General features: G+C 37.8%; 2 protein-coding genes across 2 annotated transcripts; both read right to left on the bottom strand.

The window, feature by feature from the left end:
* Window positions 1-1,998: 1,998 nt before the first annotated feature.
* On the bottom strand, window positions 1,999-12,964 carry ubxn7 (UBX domain protein 7). The gene is made up of 11 exons (XM_067528961.1): window positions 12,853-12,964; window positions 10,319-10,472; window positions 8,492-8,556; window positions 8,275-8,340; window positions 8,011-8,123; window positions 7,537-7,683; window positions 7,175-7,265; window positions 6,660-6,790; window positions 5,625-6,129; window positions 4,961-5,040; window positions 1,999-4,254 (listed from the first exon to the last, which is right to left on the bottom strand). The coding sequence occupies exons 1-11, from the start codon at window positions 12,956-12,958 to the stop codon at window positions 4,093-4,095; spliced, it is 1,620 nt and encodes a 539-aa protein (XP_067385062.1). The 5' UTR covers window positions 12,959-12,964; the 3' UTR covers window positions 1,999-4,092.
* Window positions 12,965-14,325: 1,361 nt separating this feature from the next.
* On the bottom strand, window positions 14,326-19,979 carry ppp1r7 (protein phosphatase 1, regulatory (inhibitor) subunit 7). Its single transcript, XM_067528963.1, has 10 exons — window positions 19,827-19,979; window positions 18,983-19,078; window positions 18,755-18,810; window positions 18,386-18,451; window positions 17,980-18,110; window positions 17,607-17,769; window positions 17,331-17,447; window positions 17,113-17,217; window positions 16,913-16,999; window positions 14,326-16,530 (listed from the first exon to the last, which is right to left on the bottom strand). The coding sequence occupies exons 1-10, from the start codon at window positions 19,972-19,974 to the stop codon at window positions 16,354-16,356; spliced, it is 1,146 nt and encodes a 381-aa protein (XP_067385064.1). The 5' UTR covers window positions 19,975-19,979; the 3' UTR covers window positions 14,326-16,353.

Genomic DNA, 19,979 nt, shown 5'->3' on the forward strand with positions numbered 1-19,979 from the left:
ATCAGAAAAACTTCTAAATGCTATTATGCAAACAATGCTAAACTTAGCATAGGAAAATCTTAATCACAAAGTGTGTGCTTAACGTATACAGTTGAAATTAATTTGATACTCCTCCTTTATTCTGCTCTTTGCAGCACCTTCTTCGCCACCTTTTGTACATTACACAAAACATCTGGCAGTGAAGAAATGTCCCTTATGTCCCATGTACTTTAGTATCAACACAGTACTCTGAAACAGAGTCAGTGTCCTAATGTGTTTGCACAGCTGTATGTCCGTTTCTTTCAACTTTTACCGTCCCCCCTGTGCAGGAAGAGGTAAACTAAATGACAGATGTAGTTGCTATTAGTTGTCTTAAAGGGAATACAATTTTTTTTTTTTTATTTAAGATGCTGACCAGATTCTGATCTGTTGCTATTTTGAATTAGAAATATTGAATAAACTAGCACTGGTCACATCTTTTACTTTTGGTTTAGATCGGTTATTACTGTTTTATGCCTGATAAAATAGCCTAATCTGTTTCTAAGAGGGCGAGAGATAAAATGTGAATCTATTTTAAACATTATAGAGAGAATGATTTCCTCAAATTTACCTACACGAATTGTTCACGAGGAGGATTCAATCCCATACAAATCCCTACAAAGGTGTAGTTATTTAGTAGCTGCTTAAAGGTCCTGGTTCAATTCTTTCAGTTCTTTCTGTGTGGGGTTTGCACGCTCTCCCCATCCTTGTGTGGGTTTCCTCCCACAATCAGTGCATCCAGTATTCACAACTTTTTCCACATTTTGTTACAGCCTTATTCAAAAATGGATTTTCATTATTTTCCTCAAAATCATATGTACAATAGCATTTATGGCCTTTGCCTTTGAAAGGCCCACTTAGCTCAGTGGCCTCCATCATCTGTCAGTGGAAGAAGTTTGGAACCACCAGGACTCCACCAGGACTCTTGCCAAACTGAGGAATTGAGAGAGAAGGGCACTTAGTCAGGGAGGTGACCAATAACCTGATGCTCATTCTGAGAGAGATCCAGCGTTTCTCTGTGGTGAGAGGAGAACCTTCCAGAAGAACAACCATCTCTGCAGCTCTCCACCAATCAGGCCTATATGGTAGAGTGGTCAGACAGAAACCACTCTTTAATAAAAGGCACATGACAGCCCACCTGGAGTTTGCCAAAAGGCACCTGAAGGAATCTCAGACTATGAGAAACTAAATTCTCTGGTCTGATGAAACAAAGATTAAACTCTTTGGCCTGAATGTCAAGTGTCATGTCTGGAGGAAACCAGGCACCGCTCACCACCCGGCCAATACCATCCGTATAGTAAAGCACGGTGGTGGCAGCATCAGGCTGTGGGGACGTTTTTCAGCGGCAGGAACTTAAAGACTAGTCAGGATCTAGAGAAAGATGAATGCAGCAATGTACAGAGACATCCTTGATAAAAAGCTGTTCCAGAGGGAGCTGGACCTCACAATGGGGCGACAGTTCATCTTTCAACAGTACAACGACCCTAAGCACACAGTCAAGATAACAAAGGAGTGGCTACAGGACAACTCTGTGAATGTCCTTGAGTGGCCCAGCCAGAGCCCTGACTTGAACCCGACATAACATGATCTCTGGAGAGATGTGAAAATGGCTGTTTTTTTTTTCCCATCCAACCTGATGGAGCTTGACAGGTACTGCAAAGAAGAACGACAGAAACAACCCAAAATAGTTGTGCCAAGCTTGTAGCATCAGACTCAAAAAGACTTGAGGCTGTAATTGGTGCTAAAGGTGCTTCAACAAAGTATTACGCAAAGGTGGTGAACACTTATGTACATGTGATTTTTGTTTTGTTTTTAATTTTTAATACATTTGCAAAGATTTCAAACAAACATCTTTCACATTGGCATTATGTGGTATTATTCGTAGAATACTTTCTAAATGCACTGTACATGTTAGGTTAACTGGTGACTCTAACTTGTTTGTCTGTCTCTCAGTGGATTTCTTCTTCTCCCCATTGTTGATTTTGTTTTTTAAAGGTACGTTACCATCACTGTCTATGTGCACTGCTCAATTTTCAGCAACATAATACAAAAAACTAATATATTATTGTGATTACAATTTAATATTTGTATGTTTTTAAAGTGTAAAAAATCAGGACAAATAGTCTAAAAAACGCCTAAAGAACAGCTGTGACAAATGTCAGTATACCCTTCGTTAGATCGCATTGTTTATACGTCTGACTTTATTTCTGTTGACAGATTTGTTTCTAATATGCATGGATGATATCAGCCAATTACAAATCTGTGAAACTATGTTCTGTCTTTTCTCACCATTTCTTTTTAGAGGAGATTTGTTCTTCTGGTTTAATTATGCTGAGCAAGTACTGCATTCAAGTCTGGGAACTTGCTTGGCCAGTGTCTTTTAAAGCTCGGGATTTTTGTGTTGTGTGAATTTCCATCTTTCATGGCAGCTACTCTGCAGTTGCTGTGCTAGTCCTGGGCAGGTCCACACATGGCAAAACATTTATCAGGCATCTTTTCATGGTCTTTGCCAAGCTTTGATCTGCAGTAGTTTTCTTCTTGGATGTATGCAGGTTGACTTAATACAATATCCATACTGTGTGATCACTCAATCAAACACCCTTCACAGAGATGGGCTCACGGTGATTTGCATGTAGTTTAATTCTTCAAAACAGCCACTGGGCCTTGTGCTATTGGTACTATAGCTCTTCCTGGTCCCCTAACTACTACTGCAACTGAGTTTTAGTTAATGTTCGGTTATGTTTTTGTACACTCACTCATAGTCTGGGCACTGCTGCATGGAGACACACATAACATCAGGCCTAACTGCAAAACTAGCAAGAAACTGAAAGGATGTTCAAAAATATTCTAAGCACATTAAATCAAGAATCTAAGTCACCCTCAACTGATTAATATTTTAATCTTAAACTTTGTCAGAAAAATAAACTCATTTAGTCAAACTCAATTTAGTAAATTGTTGGATTCACTTTTCATAACAAAATACAGGTCTGTGATTTAATTTAATTGTTTAATTGTTGGATTATTGTTACAAGTTTCCTTTATTCTGATACTAGTTTGGCTTTTACTAAAATTCGTCATGGCTGAAAGGTTTCTTTAAATAACCAGTTTATAAAATAAACTTAACAAAAGACCAATCAGAACCCATTTGTGTTTTGGTGGTTATATTTCAACATCAGCATATTATCTTGGCATCATATAAAAAAAAAGAAAAGAAACAATGACTACAGCTAAGTATCAGTCTCTCTAAGCCATCTCTGTACAGTATAAGTCCAACTGGTGAGATGTACCACCCTTCATTCATTCCCTTCTGTATGAAAAGTTGAAATCCAAAGACAATCATCTAGTCTCTAATAGAAACTGGAGTAAAAATGTGCAGATCAACTCAAATCCACTTAGATCTACACGTGTGTCACAGATAGCTGACAAGTCTTGACTTGTAATTTGCAGACATCTTCTCTTACTGCCTCTGCTTTCCAAACATTTACATTTGTTTAACCAATGACAGAGTGGGAGACCAAATCTGGGTTAAAATAAATGTGATGAGCCTCCCTTTATCTGTTCCCTGATACAGAAAAGAAGACGAGCTAGAAAATAAACTCGGACTCATTTAACATAGTACTTTCTGGGAGGCAAAGGTTTGTACGTAAGTAAGTCCCTGGTACCTCAACATTAATTAGTGATCCCTTATGTGGGAATTTTATTTGAAATAGAGCTATATCACATGTATCCTACAATGATGTGCTTCAGTGATCTGAAGCCTGTATAGGAACAGAATATTTCACTGTAAAAAAAAATAAAGAATGCTGGATTATGTAACACTGTACATAATCCAGCTAACTGTAGAGCACTATGAAGAGATTAGGTTGTCAGTGGAGACATCAGTATTCAGACTAGTGGCAGGGAAAGTAATCCATCCACTAAGAGTTGTCTTGGCAAAAAAACGGGGCCTAATTCCTGGAGAGCAGAGGGTTATGGGATCATGGCCAGTAACATCATTCCAGATCACTGGTGAAAGGGTGAGGTCTACCAGAGAGATACAGACAAGCCATAAGTGAGTGTGTCTGGGGGAAAAGACTAGTTCCTCTCCTGCACAAATACAGTCTCCTGTGGACAAAGTCCCGCCTCCTGCAGTGTGATGTCATAGTCCAAATGAGCGAGCTTCCTTCTGGGAAAGTTGGTGACGAGTTCAAAGCGTTCATTAGGGTAACCCTTGGACTGGACATGTCTTACCAGGGCCTTCAGGACAAACAGAGTGATATACCAGAGATGAAACATTTTAAGCAACAATCAGTTTCACAATTGCAAACGGTCATACTTTACTTAAAGCAATAGTCAGACATTATGCTTACAAGAATTAAATGAGACCTTTAATACCATTCTCACCATCGGCGGAGTAATGAAGGAGCTGGAGCCAGCGACTGTGAGCTCAGGTGAGCATAAAGACTGAGAGTGGGGAAACAGATAGCCTGGCTCTCTCCAAAATTTTGAAAAATCCACCCATCAATGTCAATGTTAAATTTACATATTGATCGATTATATCTTGTTTGTGTAATCTGTACAAAGCCTCAAGCTTTAAGACGACATTTCACTCTTTTGTGCGGTGTAATGGGTCAGACTTTTTCTTTGCCAGAAGCCATATCTTCCTAGAGTCTAATAAGTGCTGCCAGCCAAAGAAAGAAATCACCCTGGGCATTTTACACAGATTAAACAAACAGCATTTAATGTGTTAATTAATGAGTTTTACAAGTAGTGATAAGCACATTGTCAAACTAGCTGCTGCTCTCAATTTACAGTTTGTACACTAATTAAATCATTTCCTGGTTTCTAAATCTCAGCAACAAAATAAAGTGTATTACCAATTAATCAATCAATCATCAATTGCTAATGATTTATGTAAACTATTCTGTTAAAATACAGTTGTAATAGTTTTATTCACGCTCACCATAAGTTTTGCTTTAGAAGACAAAGAAATTTGCTCTCTCTGTCCATCTGGGTAACGAAGCATCAATCTGGCTTTGGGACCTTTGAAGAAAAGAAAAAAAAAAAACACCGTGGTAAATATCGTTCAGTAATGTTGCAGATGTCCTAGTCAGCAACAGTTACAGTGATCAGTGATTGCATCATCTTCCCTTTGATTGAAATTTATATTTGTTATCACTATTTGTTTATCACTATTTGAAGGCACATTTTAAAAACACACACAGTGTATTTGTGTGAGTACAGTAGAGTGCAGCCCTTAGTATTCTGCCATAGTTTTTGAAAACCTTTGATTTTACCATCATGTACCACATTAAAAGATGTTTACCATTGAACCAATCATGCAACTTGATCACAGACTGAAACTGCTTTTCTACGTGTGTGTTACTGAACAACCGAAACTATGGTTGAACTCATGATGGATAGTGTTAAAAAAGCTTTAAATAAAAACAAACAACAACAAAAAAAAACCTAATCAGATAGGATACAGGATACAGCTCACTCTTTCAGGATATGTGCAAACTATTGGACCTGTAAGATCCTCTAGACTGCACTCTCAAATACACACGCAGCCTCATGTCTTAACTTTCATCTCAACTGTCTTGGTTTTAAGTCACATGTTGTCTTACCATTATCATCAGGACACTCCACATCACACGTTTGGTAAATGCTGGTCTTTGATGGACCAGCACTTTCTGCTGCTGAGGAACAGTGGTTCCCTCCAGAATCAGCATCAGGCTGAGGATGATGAGGTCCGGCAGCCGGGGGCTCTAGGTGGTTCTTTTTACTCTCCTCCTTTTTATGACTGTGATTGTTTTCTTTATATGGAGACTTTCTGTGAGACAAAGTCGAACTGTCAGGTTGTAGACGCTGCTGGGCTGGAGTGACAGAAGGGACCGGGGTATGTTTGCCGGTAGAACTTTTCTCTTCATGGGGTACTAGTGTTTCGCTGTCTGAACCATCAACAGAAATTGGACCCTCGCTGTCCGAGAAAGGCTCAGCATCTGATTCGTCGTCTGAACGGGGGGAATCGGGGGTTTCTGTGACATTTGAGGACTCATAGTGGGTTTCCTGTAGGGAGGCTCGTATTGCTGCCTCCAACTGACTGTCTTCACTGGCATCAATCAGACTTTCCTTGAACAGAAAACACAATGCTATTAAATGTCACCAATCCAAAAAATTGTCAATGTGTATGATATAAAAGACCACAATGTTTTATATACATTAAAGGATGGGTTCCCCCTTTTTGTCTTAAAACACTGATACAGGTTTTACTCCGATCATTCCTCCTGTTAATACTGGTCACAAAGACATTTCTTCCTTTAGATATTTCAAAGAACGTGATCGGGGCCAAAAACTACAGATGTGTATCTATGTGTATCTCTGGCTTTGGTTTGGATTTGGCTATAAGGATAAGATATAAACATTTTGAGAGGCGATCATTAAATACACAGCTTGACTCTGACTTACATAAAATGACAAAGAGTTTCTTTTTTGCATGTAATACACACTATATGACTAGGAAGCACCAAAATGCCTCTGTGTCACGGTGGTGACAAATGTCTCAAATGATAGGTCATCTACAACTGGTAAATAATTAAAAGAGCTCTAATCAGAGCAAAAAAATTACAAGTTGGAGTCAAGACATGAGATAATAGACCTACAGAGCGAGCTCGTTTGGCAGGAGGTGCATGGCAGGACGGCCCATCAAGTTGCCCGTGCTCAGCCAGGAAGCCAGTCGCCTGCTCCAGGAACGATGTCACATCGAGCTGGTTCCACTCCACCATTTTCTGACCTGCAAAAAGATGTTATGAAACAGCAGTTATAGTAACAAAGTAAATTCATAGAACATGATTTGAAAAAGCAAAAGCACAACATGGAAGGAAGAGTGTTGAAATGTAATCATTTAGAATATGTGCAGATGTAAACATCTGCTCACTAGCATTGTTTTGTTTAGTTTGTTACACAGATGACAGTGCAGTTTGTTGGTCTTCATTAATTATTTAATTTAAAATGTAATGTATTTATCACATCCCTTTCAACAATGCAAGGATCATTTACTTTCACAAATTACTACTTAGACAAAACATCATGCATATGATAAATACTATTCAGTTGTGTTTTTGTTTTTGAAAAAAAAACTACAGACGTTACTACCTCAGTTCACATGAACACTGACCTGTGCGAGGGTCAAGGATGGAAATGTACGGAAACTTGTTCAGCTTATAGAACTGGATGTATCTTTGTCCCTCTTCACTATCATGATATACCTGTAAAGAAAGAAATCACAGTTTAGTCTCAAGAAAATCACAGGGATGTACTGAAAGACTCCATTACATTTATTTGAAAAATCTTCTTGAAAAAGTCTTTCCACCACTGTCAGCCCAAAAGTCTCTGTATCATCTCTACATTATATATTGCTGATATGTTATTCATCATTCAATCTACAAAACATCTGAGCCACCGGATTCTTATAAAGGAACATACAATAACTAAAGCCGACCATGTGTGACCCACATTTGAAATGAATAAACTACAAACCTGCCAGAATATAAAGTGTTCTCTGATTATGGTCTTCACTGCATCATTACTCCAAACATCTCTGTTCAGGCACTGGCAGGCAAAGTCCTGCACATTTTGAATGTTGATCATTAGCCACTTGTTCTCTAGCTGTCCACAGTCTTTTGCCTGGAAACACAAAATGTATCTTAGAGACTGAGAAAATACACATAATATAAAGCTGAATTTAGCCTTAATTATTCAATAATAAGGCTAAATTCAGTAAGTTAATGAAATGTGGCATGTGAATATATATATATTACAATATTACAAATATATAATATACATTAATATATTTTAAAAAGCATTTTGGGAAAGATACCATTTCCCATCCATCCCCAAATCACCTGGTTTCCCAATTGGGATCTACAAGGTCACCATCTGAAATTTCACTAAAAGTTCACACAAATTGAATAACGATGTGGGGTTTAACGTGTCCTGTGAGTGACTCCTCACCGTCTCAAAGCTGCCTTTGTGCATGAGCTCAATAGGAGGACGAAAAAGGTCTGCCAGGGTGCTCAGTTTCTTATCCACTGTTCCACCATTACGCAGCTCCTGTTCCTGGCGTACTAGAAAAACAAAAACATTCAGAGTCATTGTAAGAGTAAAAAGCAGCAACAGAATGGTTGAGATAGACAGAAAGCATGTTTGGTGCTATTCACCAGCATTTCCAAATACCAAATTTCTGAATGACTGTTTTGCAGACTTTAACATACTTACTTGTTTCTGTTTGGAAGTCTCTGAAACCATCGAATATTGATCGAGCAGGTCTTCTTCGCTTTGGCACTGTTAAAAGTAAAAAAAAACAAAAAAAACAACAGAAGCATTTGAAGTCATATTTACCAGATAACTAAACTGCAAGGGCAGTTGTAACAACCACTTTGTTTAAGATCTTTTGCATGTTGGAGAATAAGAAAAGAATCAGAACCTCCAATACCTCCAAATAGTGGTTCTGGTTCCACCAGTATGTCCTGCTTCTGTGGAATGGGCGCTCGTACTTCACTGAGACATAAAGCAACATGCACTGTATTACTTTTAAGCTAGCAGCTTCGAAAAGTTCTGATTCTCTGATTTTATCACCTGACAGGAAAACAAACTCAAACCAACACCCGAAACTAAAGTTGGACGATATAATAAACAATACTGTAAATGTATAGACTATATCACAATACACGATATATCTTGATATTTTGAAATCTCCCCTAAATCACGTCATAAACACTGGATTTAGCGCTATGACGTACAATCCCTACAACATAAGTCTGCATCAAAACATTCTTGTAATTATTTATTGTTGGTTTTTCCTGCAACAATAAAAACACAGTGAAACTGAATTATTGAATACATGGCCATGGGCCACCTGCTATGACTTTAAAGACCACCAGAGGACCACAGACCACTGGTTGAAAAGCCCTGCTGTGGCATCATGACTTTATCCAGCATTTCTGTCTGCAGTGATTGTCCCCACCAAGTCGGCCAGAAATGTGAGGGGTCATCATCAACGACCCACTCTGCATTACTGACCACATCTCCTCAATGTTAAGGGCATACAGATTTGCCCTCTACAACATCAGAAAGATCAGATTATACAACCTAATCCATTGTGCAGGTGCTGGTCATATGTTGTCTTGGTCACTGCAGTGCACTGTTAATGGGGTTAACGGAGTGCACAATCAAACCCTTGCAGATGATCTAAAATGCTGCAGCTCACCTCATTTTTAATCAGACAAAAAGGATTAATGTCACACCACTCTTCAGATCTCTACACCGGCTTCCTGTAGCTGCCTGCGTCAGGTTCAAAGCTCTGTCTCTTGCCTACAGTGTGGTTAACTCCAGCCTACCTCAACTACCTCATTCAGGTCTACAATCCCTCCCGTGGCTGCACTTTGCCAACGAACGATGTCTGGTGTCCCAGCACCGCACAGAAGACACCAAGCTAAACTTCAGCTCAGTGATCCCACGATGCTGGACGAGCTACCAAACTCTGCACGCTCAGCAGCCTCGCTCCCAATAATCAAAAAACTGCTGTAAAAAAAATAAAAAACACTTCTTCCTGCTCTTTCTTGCACTTGCATCTCAGGAAACGGAAACAGTCCATGTGATAGGACTTTGCTTTTGATGTTTTGACTTAGATTTTTGCTGCCTTGTACCTCACTTGTAAGTAAAAGTTGCTTTGGATAAAAGCATCTGCCAAATGACTAAATGTAAATGTACTTCCTTCATTCACTGTCATTCACTAAAATATCTGTTTTAACAACGCAAAAGTCCATCAGGCTTGACTCAAACTTTCAGTACGGATGTAGGTTAGGGGCTGTGGAGTTACTGTGGTTCAAACAACACCATGTAAAGAAGTTATGGTAACTCTACATTATGTAGTGAATTTGAATGAGCTGTGTGAAATTTCAGTAGTAGTGGTGCACTTCTGCTTAATACATGTCGGGGAAACACTGCCAGGCATTTTTCCAGTTCTCTCCCAAATACACATCTGATCTATATGTCTTACACAGTCTCCGAAGGAAAACCTCTAAAGCAGCTTAATTAAAACAATTGAAACACAATTCATTCTCCATTTTTTTGATACAGTTGTAATGTTTAACTTGGAACAAGTAAGTACAATCGTACAAGTACAACAAGTACAATAGTCATTTAATACACCCCACAAAAAACAAGTCACAATGCTTGAACATTTTAGAGATATCGCCCACCCCTATGTGAAACCCCCTTTTTTTTCTGACACAGGTTTGTGAAGAAAGTATCATCTTACTCTGAAGGGGGAGCTCGGCTGCTTGAAGCTGCTGAACTGGAGCTGGTGCTGGGCTCCTCTGCTATCCCCCCTCCATCCAGAAACATGGTTACTGCCATCTCCAAGTTGTTGTTGCATGCCTCCAACATATGTTTTCCCACACTCTCTGTGGCTCCTAAAAAGAGTGTTTGACACAGACATTTTGATATAAAAGGAATAGAAAACTTTCAATTCAAAGGTATAGCAAAATTACTACCAGCTGAAAATATGTATCAACATTTTACTGTGACTGAAAACTATCAGTCACTCACATGACAGAATCTCCTGTTTGCAGATAGTCTATTGATATTTAAATAACTGTTTAACTTAGTATATATATTTTGCATGTTGTTGATATATGTCATGTATATATTACTACATATTTGTTTTTTGGAATATCCCACAATCATTTAGTTGATGACTCGCCTATAAGTGGTGACCTTTAACTAATTTTAGTATGTTGTGAAAAGATGTTTTCTAACACAGGATTTATGAGGCTGAGGATCCTGTAATTTGGTTCATAAAGAATCACAATAAAGCACCTTTTTGGTTATTTAAGTTAACTGGTCATTCTGTGGGATAAACTATGCAAAATCATCAAAATAATCAAAATAAATCACACATAAATTCTTACATTTCTGTACAGCTATTTCTTTACTTTTCTTATTTTATTTACTTTTTCACCAAAATTTACATCAGTAATATTAGTATTGTAATATGACAGTAATGGGCAAAGGTTTCATGGCTACATGTTAGTGAGATTGTAAGTACAATACATATATAGTACAGTAGTACATTTAAATGTGCAGAACAGTAAACTTTATGGTAGAAAAAGTATCTGTTACACTGAAAAGTTTGATATTGACAGCTCTTCTGCGGGTTGTCTAAGAATTCAATTTAAAGTACCAATTTGTGTAAAAAACACATCTAAATTTTGATTATTTGTCTTTCAGAGGATCAGTGGACTTAACTAATGTCACTGTTGTGCTACTATGCATATTTTTGCAATGTTGAAACAGGGTTGCCAAGAATTACATCCTATTTGTGTGTAAATGCAGAATAAAATAATTTCCAACCATATAAAAATTACAAACAATGCCAGTTTAGGCAGAGATGATGTTTACTCCACCAAGTCTTTGCCGGTTGTGGAACACAATTAGGTACATTTACATAAGAAATGATAAGCATTTTCTTTTTTGCTAATTAACTACATTTTAGAGACAAAAATTGAACTTTTACTTCACTTTATTTATTTGATGCATTGATTCATTTACTGCTTGGTTTGCAGATTCATTAAAAAAAATATAGGCTAATAAACAAATACATTATCATATATTATACTACGTAAATGGTGTCATTACTACTACTACTACTACTACTACTACTACTACTAGACATGTGAGTCTCAACATTGCATTTTGCAAGTTGACAGGTAAAATCTACCTAGATTTTAAAAGGGTTTTTGTTTGGAAATTTGGGTACTTTATTGATAGGCAAAAAGCAGTAGTATATCAATGGGTTGGGATGCAGAAGTCCGCATGTTCGAATCCCACCTCACCTAGTGTGGCTCCACCACTAAGGGCGACCTTGGTGCCGGTGCCGAGCCCGGATAAAAAGGGGACGCGTGCCAAATCAACGTGTTCCGCTGTGGCGGCGCCTGAAGGGACAAGCCGAAAGGCGATGATCTTTGAGGGATAGGCAACAATCTAAACTTGCTAAAACATACATACTATCGCAAAAGAATGTGATTTGATGTCTTCCGATTATGAGTTGCAACTACGCAGAGAGATTAATTTTCCCCCATGGATCATTATGATAATAGTATAAAACATTAGAAACTTTTTGTCTTTGTCAGTGCACAATACCGTGTGGCTACAATGATCTCTGCCGTCCGCACTGCGCATGTCCGTTTCACTTTCTAAGCGTAGCAGCCCCCGAACTGACTATCCGGTTTTCTTCGTTAAATAACTTAAAACAGAAACAGCGTCCGTCTGTCAAAGCCTACACGAACAACCGAGGACATCTGAGCGAGTAGTCAGAGACAGAAAGTGTGTTCATCCAAGCGCGATTAATAGTAGAGCCGGAGTGACGATGACAGTAACACAACATTAAGCTCGGCTGGTGATGAAGAAGGGAAATGTTACACAGCGACGTCCATTCCACGTTATCAAACAACCAGTGCAAAAAGAACAGAAAATCAGTCCTAGGCTGGCGAGAATGAGACTGTAACCAGCTCCCCAAAGAATATCTGATATTTTAAAGTGGCTATGACAGATAATATTCAGAGTGGGAGCCTTTGTGCTCCCTTTTGCGAGTTTTTCACTTGAGTTTAGCAGATAACTGGCTGTTCTTTTCCCCTCTGCAAAGCATTGACAGCGTAGGGGCCACAGCAAGACTTAACGTCCCTTTTCTTATCTGCGCACTATTTTCGTGATTTGTTGGCCAAAGCAGGTATTCATGTTGGATAGTCCAAACCTCCTTGATAGACCAAATACTAAATATATTATTATTTTTACCTGTTATTGCTGTGAATTGTTGTATTAACCCGTTCACCCCCGGAGCTGAAGTGTCTCTGAGCGCCGCCATCTTACCGCCACAAACAACAACATAAATGTGACGCATGCGCCAGCCGTCCTTTTCCCCTGCCTGGCGCGGCGCGAGCCCCATGCGTCACCAAGGGACTGCACTCTGGGTAAAGTAGTTTATTTGGCAAAAATGGCGTGAAAATGTGAAAAGAAAAAAGACAAGATAAGATAAAACTTTATTGACCCAAAGATGGGGGAATTCTAGTGTTCCAGAAGCGAAAAGACAAGCACCAGATATTGCAGCACACATTCATTGAAAGATATTTGCCCAAACACCTCACTTAAACGAACGCTGCACAAGAGCACAAAAAAGTTACCATACACAAACAGTACGTCCGTATAAGTATAATAGTTTTCAACTTGGAAATGTTGCCCACACTTTTTTGCATTTACCTTTAGGCTGTCACACACCGCATTTTTAAATCCTACAGATTTTCAAGTATAGCATTTCATCAGCATGTCAGCATTATCATCAAAGGATGCAGGGTAAATGGACTGTTCTAAGGCTATAGAGCACTTTTCTACCTTACCAGCGCTTTAAAATTTGACCCATCTTTCACCAATTCATACATGCAAATGCACACACACAGACACACACACACACACACACACACACAAATGATGGCAGAGATGTCAACTTAAGGTTCGGTGTCTTGGCCATCTCTGTGACACAGCACGTGGACCTTTGGTTCCACTAAGGTCTGTAGACTGAGGACTATTCCAAAAGCAGCCTTCTGGTGTTTCTAAAATGTCATAGCAGATTTTGAGGTATTTGGACGACTCTCCTGTTTTAAAATTCTTCATCTTTTCAGATACATTCTCTTGACTGACAGGACAGCATTTGAATCCACTATTTTCTGATATTTAGTGGATTTTTTGGACAAAAACGAGTGATTTTACATTGAACTTAAGAGACATGTTTAGACAAAACCTAGACTGTTTATTTTGGTGACAGATATAGAGAAGGAAATGTTTTTCATTTGCTTTTCCACAAATGGCGTTTTACAGTAGGAACAGTAGGAAAATGGCTGTGCTGTGCAGACTGATGTGTTGTGTCTTGTGAAATGAAATCAATTAGTCATAGGTTAGGTGCCATAAAGTGATATTTTACTTCCACAAATTAAAACAGAATGACACGTATGCATTATTTAACATGAAATAAACAACAACATAAAACTAAGACGTCCAATAAGTTTAATGAATTTGAAATTCAAAGGGACATCTTTAATGGACTTTGATCCACTTGCTGTGTAACTATTTTCTACAATTCTTGTAAATTCCCATCGTTGAACCCATGTTGTAAATTAATAAAGTTGTGTATGGTCTTACACTTTAAGACAAATTGACTGTTCCATTTAAAATTGCACTGACAAATATTAAACCTTATAAATTTAGACTACAGACTTGATATTTAAGTGTACTTTTATTGTTATTTGCATCATACATTCAGTTGAAAGAGTGAAAACAGCATCAACCAAATCCCAAACCTGAAGACTCAGTTCTAACAACAATTAGCTAGTAGCAATAATTGCTCATTTAGTGACCAGTCATGGTCAAGTTCTCTTAATTATGGTATCTCACACAAATCTGTAATGTTGCCTGGCATGAAAATGAACAATAAAAAAACTTTACAAATGGAAGGTGATGATGGCACTTTCTACAATGTTCAAACTATATTTGCAAATGCACACAATGGCACTACAAACCTACTTGTTAATTTCAGCATAAATTAGGTTAAAGCTGAATGCAAAATAACATTACATTCGTATCAGTAGTGATAAATGATGCATAATGTCCTTCAGTTCTGCTAATATGGGCTTATAAATGTATTGTTAAAACCAGATGGACAAGTGGATGTAAAAGATTTAGATAACAATTTCAATTATTTAAAAAAAGAGCAAACTGTCAGCTTAACATACATTATAATACAAACTGCAATGTTCTTTCACCTAATATAATTCCAGATAGAATCAATTACATAATGCCAAGTATCTGGCCCTGCACAGGAAGCACATTCTAAACCTAGCAATGTATTCTGTACTGTACTGATGTGACTTTTTAGCCCTGAGTTGCAAATTTCATTTCATATAAAAGGTGCATTACTTTCTAAATTTTACAGGGAGTGAATACAGAGCACTCAAGCATCATACACAAAGGACCACAAGAAGTCATTTACTTTTTGCTGAAGATGATCATATTAATGTGGGTGATATAAGAAATCCAATAATATACAGGGCAAAACAATATACATCAATATTTCTTATTAGTCAACACTAAATGCCAAATGAAAATATAGCAATTTTACATCCTAAATGTGTTTAAAAATTGTCTGTGCCAGAATGAAGTAATTTACCTTCTATTAGTAAACATCACTTATGTGAGATCAGTCCTGCCACTAGTCATAAATTAATAACCTACTTTTAATCAAAATCTAAAAAGGGCCATTAATGAATGTAATAATTAACACTCAGGTAAATAAAGTCTTAATGGACACATGGAATGGTTTTACATTCTTATGAGCTTTATTTTACTGCAGAGGTCACTTGTTAATCAGAAAATTAACCCATAGTCTTTAAACTATTTGACAAGTGATAGACAAGGCTGCTGAACTTCAGTAATAATACCAGTTTATTGAAATTATTACTTTGTCTCTGTTGTAAAGTATGTTTTCCCTAAAAAAATTATGAAGACGTGTGTGTTTGCGTCACCTTACTAAACGGTTTTAAAATGCACCTTATGCTTCATTTTTTAGTTTGTGGGACTGCAAGGTTCATTTCTTGATCCAGGACAGTTATGAAGCCTGAACAAAGTAAAAACACAAGTAACATTTTGAAGATTATTACTTGTAAATTATAATCTGTTCTGGGCTTTCCCTTTAAATATGGAGGTATTATTTGTTCTATTACTCATCCTGTCCAACATGAAGTAATAAGCTCAAAACCCCTTCAAATATTGACATCAGCCTTTCCTCGCACATGTTAGCAGTGCAACATCAACAGCGCAATCTGTAAGACTAATTACTTATTGTAATAATGGGAACTGTGTGATGGAGGAATAAGAATGGCTCTATACCTTATCTCACATGCAAAGCAAAAAGAAAAATAAGCTCAGAGGGAAAAAAAAGAAAAAAACAAAACAAAACAGGAAATTGGTGTTGAGTAGTTTTTCGTTCCACAGTTTATAGCATTCTTAAAGAATAAATAAGCTTCCACTCAACATCACAGATCCAAGTGAGAAGAAGTGCATACATGCATACATGTTTGTTAAGTGAGCCCTGGGTGAGTTTGATGCTGGAATGTGAAATAGTGTTTAAGATGACTATTTGATTCAGTGAGGCCGGTGTGTTTCAAAATCAAGTGCTTGTGTCGGCAGGGCAGGCAGGGAAGTGAGGGTGAACACTGAGATGTTGGCAGGTGAGTTGTACACTACAGTTTAGAAGCGGATGAAAGTAGCGTCGATCTGACGTACACTGGGCAATGCCAGCATGATCTTTCGCCGATACTGTGGGTCCTTCTGTAGCGGGTTTCTTTCGAGATAGACCGTTTCCAGAGACTTTGCATTTTTCAGCTCATCGAGATCTGACCAGTTATCGATCAGATTATCATTCATCTGTGGAGAGATTCAAAGACAATATAACCAGTGAGAAGCCAGCATTAGTGCCGCTGTTTAAGGCTGAACACTTTAGCAAGATATGAAAGATGGGAAGAGCACTGATACATAATGGTACAAATAATGAGCGAATAAAATTAAGAATTAAAAGTCAAGGTAAAAAAAAAATTGCAACAATTATTTATACCATAAATACTTTTAAGTACCTAAATTAAGTTAACAGTGTGTTTAAAAAAGAAAACAGTGATATTTGCTTTGAATGTATATTTTAAAATTACTGTGTTTTCCCATTTGTCAACTACTACATATATTTAAACTACATGTATATTTAAACAAAAAAAACAATAACAGTTAAACATTCTTGTCTAACAATTTTCCATACCCAAAACTCTTGCAGCTCTGTTAAATGGCTGATGTTTTCAATTTTCTTAACTTTATTGGCTGCTATGTCCAGGGTGGTTAGCTTTTTCTGTGGAGCAAAACAAACACAACAGTCTTTGTTGTTATATGTTTGCACATTAAATGTAATACATGATGGTCAGTTTGACATTCCAAAATAGTCTGTTGTATAATATAACTCACATTGTTTTCCAAGCCCTCAATGACCTCAATGCCATTGTGACTCAGATAGAGCTCCCTTAGGTTGACTAGGTTCTGTAGACCCTCAATTTTAGTAATCCGGTTACTCTGAAAATGTGTATACAAATTCATCACTAAATGTGTGCAAATCAATATGCACACGTCAACTTTATTCTAGTTTTCACTCAGACAAATGTAAAAGAGGATGTGTATTAGAATACCTGAATGCTTAAAACAGCCAGGTTGTGTAAAGCATCCAAATTCTGAAGTTTAGTTATTTTATTGGTGCCAAGAAACAAACTCTGCAAAGATGTCATTGCATCCAAGTTCTCAATGACCTGCAAACACAAAACATAAAAACGACTCAAATAAAAACAGCAAAGTTAACATGTCTTGTCTAAACCACAGTGTTGCAACAACATGTTTACAAATGTGTAGCATATGACATCTAAAGTTTAACTGGTTGCTCTCTGCCTAAAATATCCTTTGTGTCTCACCCGAATGCGATTGGAGCCCAGTTCCAGCATCTCCAGGACTGTCAAGTGATCCAGATTGGAAATGTTGCTTATTTTGTTGTGAAGCAGAAAAAGTTTCTTCAGGCGTGTCAACTGCTCCAAACCCTCCACTTTTCTCAAGACGTTAAAGGAAACATCGAGCTGTCTGTGGATCAGTCAAACATACATACATACCTATTTATAACTGCGATAAGAAAAATAATCCATAACTTCAAAAAAACTTTAAATCAGTCTACTTTTCCATCCCAATATGACTAGTTTATTGTGTATATTAAAAAAATGTTTGCTGTTAACACCTTCACTTTTGCCCTTTTTTGGTGGAACTGTAATATATGTAAATTTCTTTGTGACTTACTCCAACTCTGTGAGGCAGTGCAAGTTCTCAAGTTTGCGGATCTGATTGTCATAGAGATCTAGTTCCCGCAGTGAGCTCAAACTGTCAAGATTTTCTATGTTTTTGATGAGATTCTGACGTAAGGAGAGCGTCTGTTTCAAAGGGACAGATGAAAATACAAAGTAAATAAAATAAAACAGGAAATGAACAGAATCTTTATCATACACTCTGAAACTTTGTTTGCAAAAGAAAAAAAACAACACATTAGGAAAAAACAGAAGAAAACTAAACGTATACAAAGCAAAATTATGCCTAGTTCTCTGATAAGGAAATATAAAAGAACAAACGTGTTCCTGCATATCATGCTGCTACCATTATTTTATGACTTTAAGACTACCAGCTAAATACTGACGTTGAAGGGACTTACTTTAGCCTTCTGTAGCACCTCCAAACCTTCAATTTTTCCAATACGACAATGAACTAGATCAACATCCTAGAAAGCGAAGAAAAAAAAAAAAAAAAAAAAAGACAACTTGGAGTCACTTTTTCATTTGATGTAACAGCTGATGCTATGTCCTATACATACAGGTGTCAAGCGTAAACACGTTCTTAAAAGGACACCAAAAATACAGTTGCAGCCATGAAACCATTATATCACATTGCACTTTGTCTGCAGTCTCAGGCTCTGCAAATAAACCTAACATTCATTTTATTTTACCAGACTTTTTTCCAGCTTTCCAATCAATAAACTTAGCTACAGCTAGACAGCAATAGCATTTTTTAAGTGTCGTTCTACCTCTTCCTCTGGATCCAAGGTTATGGTGTCCATATCAACAGGAGACTCTTCTTTGCCTTTAATAAAGAAAAAATTCATCACCTTTACTAATATGCCCAATTCATCAAGTAACAGAAGACTGAAAGTTATTTAGATGTTAATTATTCGTACTAAAATAACCCTAACTTTAGCTCAAAGCCTAACTTGTGTCCCTGTCTATGTGGCTGTGCTGTAGATACGATGATTTACTTGTGGTACTGGGCTGATTTGGTTCCATGTCGCCATTGATGCTCCTCCTCCTGGCCTCATCATCACCAGACTCCTCGGACTCACCCCTTCGGTCCACTACAGTCAGCAGGCAAAGACGAGAGAAGTTTGATTTTTCCATGCAGATAAAGAACTGTGTATCACGGACATGTTTAGCTGATGCACATGTAAAATTATGACAAAAAATAAAATAAGGCCCAGCTCTACGTCACTCACCGAGGACGCAAGTTATGTCATGTGGAGCATCCAGTTTTTAGTGTCTGTCCCCGGGTTACAAATCCTAGTTTTATAACACTATGTATCTGCAACGTGCTAAAAATTGTCCTTACACAATCCAGTTTAAAGTTTCAAAGCGATTAATACATTATTGCTGGAAAATTACTGCCTTAGAAATATATTAAGCGTCACCAGCTTAGGGAGTTTGCATGCTAAGATTAGCTTACCTGCTAACCATGTTAGCGGATGATAATGTCACTTGGTCTGGTTTAGCTTACGAGCTCAGATTTGAAATACACTTCACGAGCAACCAAGCTAAAATAGTCTAACCCCCCAAATAACCGACATCAATTTAATTAAAGAGCGCAGGTAGAGAACCTGAAATTAAATACAAATCAGCGGAATATTGAGAGGTGAATCGCCAGCCAAACAGCATTGTTATTAGCAGTGTAGCTAGCTAGCATGTCAAGGATGGAGGCCTATTTATTAAAATGCAAAATGATTCTGCGTATGTGCGTATTTCAAAAATCACACTCATTTGTCTAAATGAATGCCGCTGTAACTCGCTAGTACAATAATGTCACAGCTACAGTTTCACATGTTCACTCACCTTCCATTTCTTGCAGCTCTCCAACAGACAGGGAGGCCATGTTTCTTGTAAACACTCCTGACAACCGCGCAGCCAATCCGCGGAGGGCCGTACTCCGGAGAGACACAGAGGGGGCGCTGACCGTGCGTGGATCAATGGACGCAAACATCTTTA

Source organism: Channa argus, chromosome 14 (genome assembly GCF_033026475.1).
Source record: "Channa argus isolate prfri chromosome 14, Channa argus male v1.0, whole genome shotgun sequence".
NCBI lineage: Eukaryota > Metazoa > Chordata > Actinopteri > Anabantiformes > Channidae > Channa > Channa argus.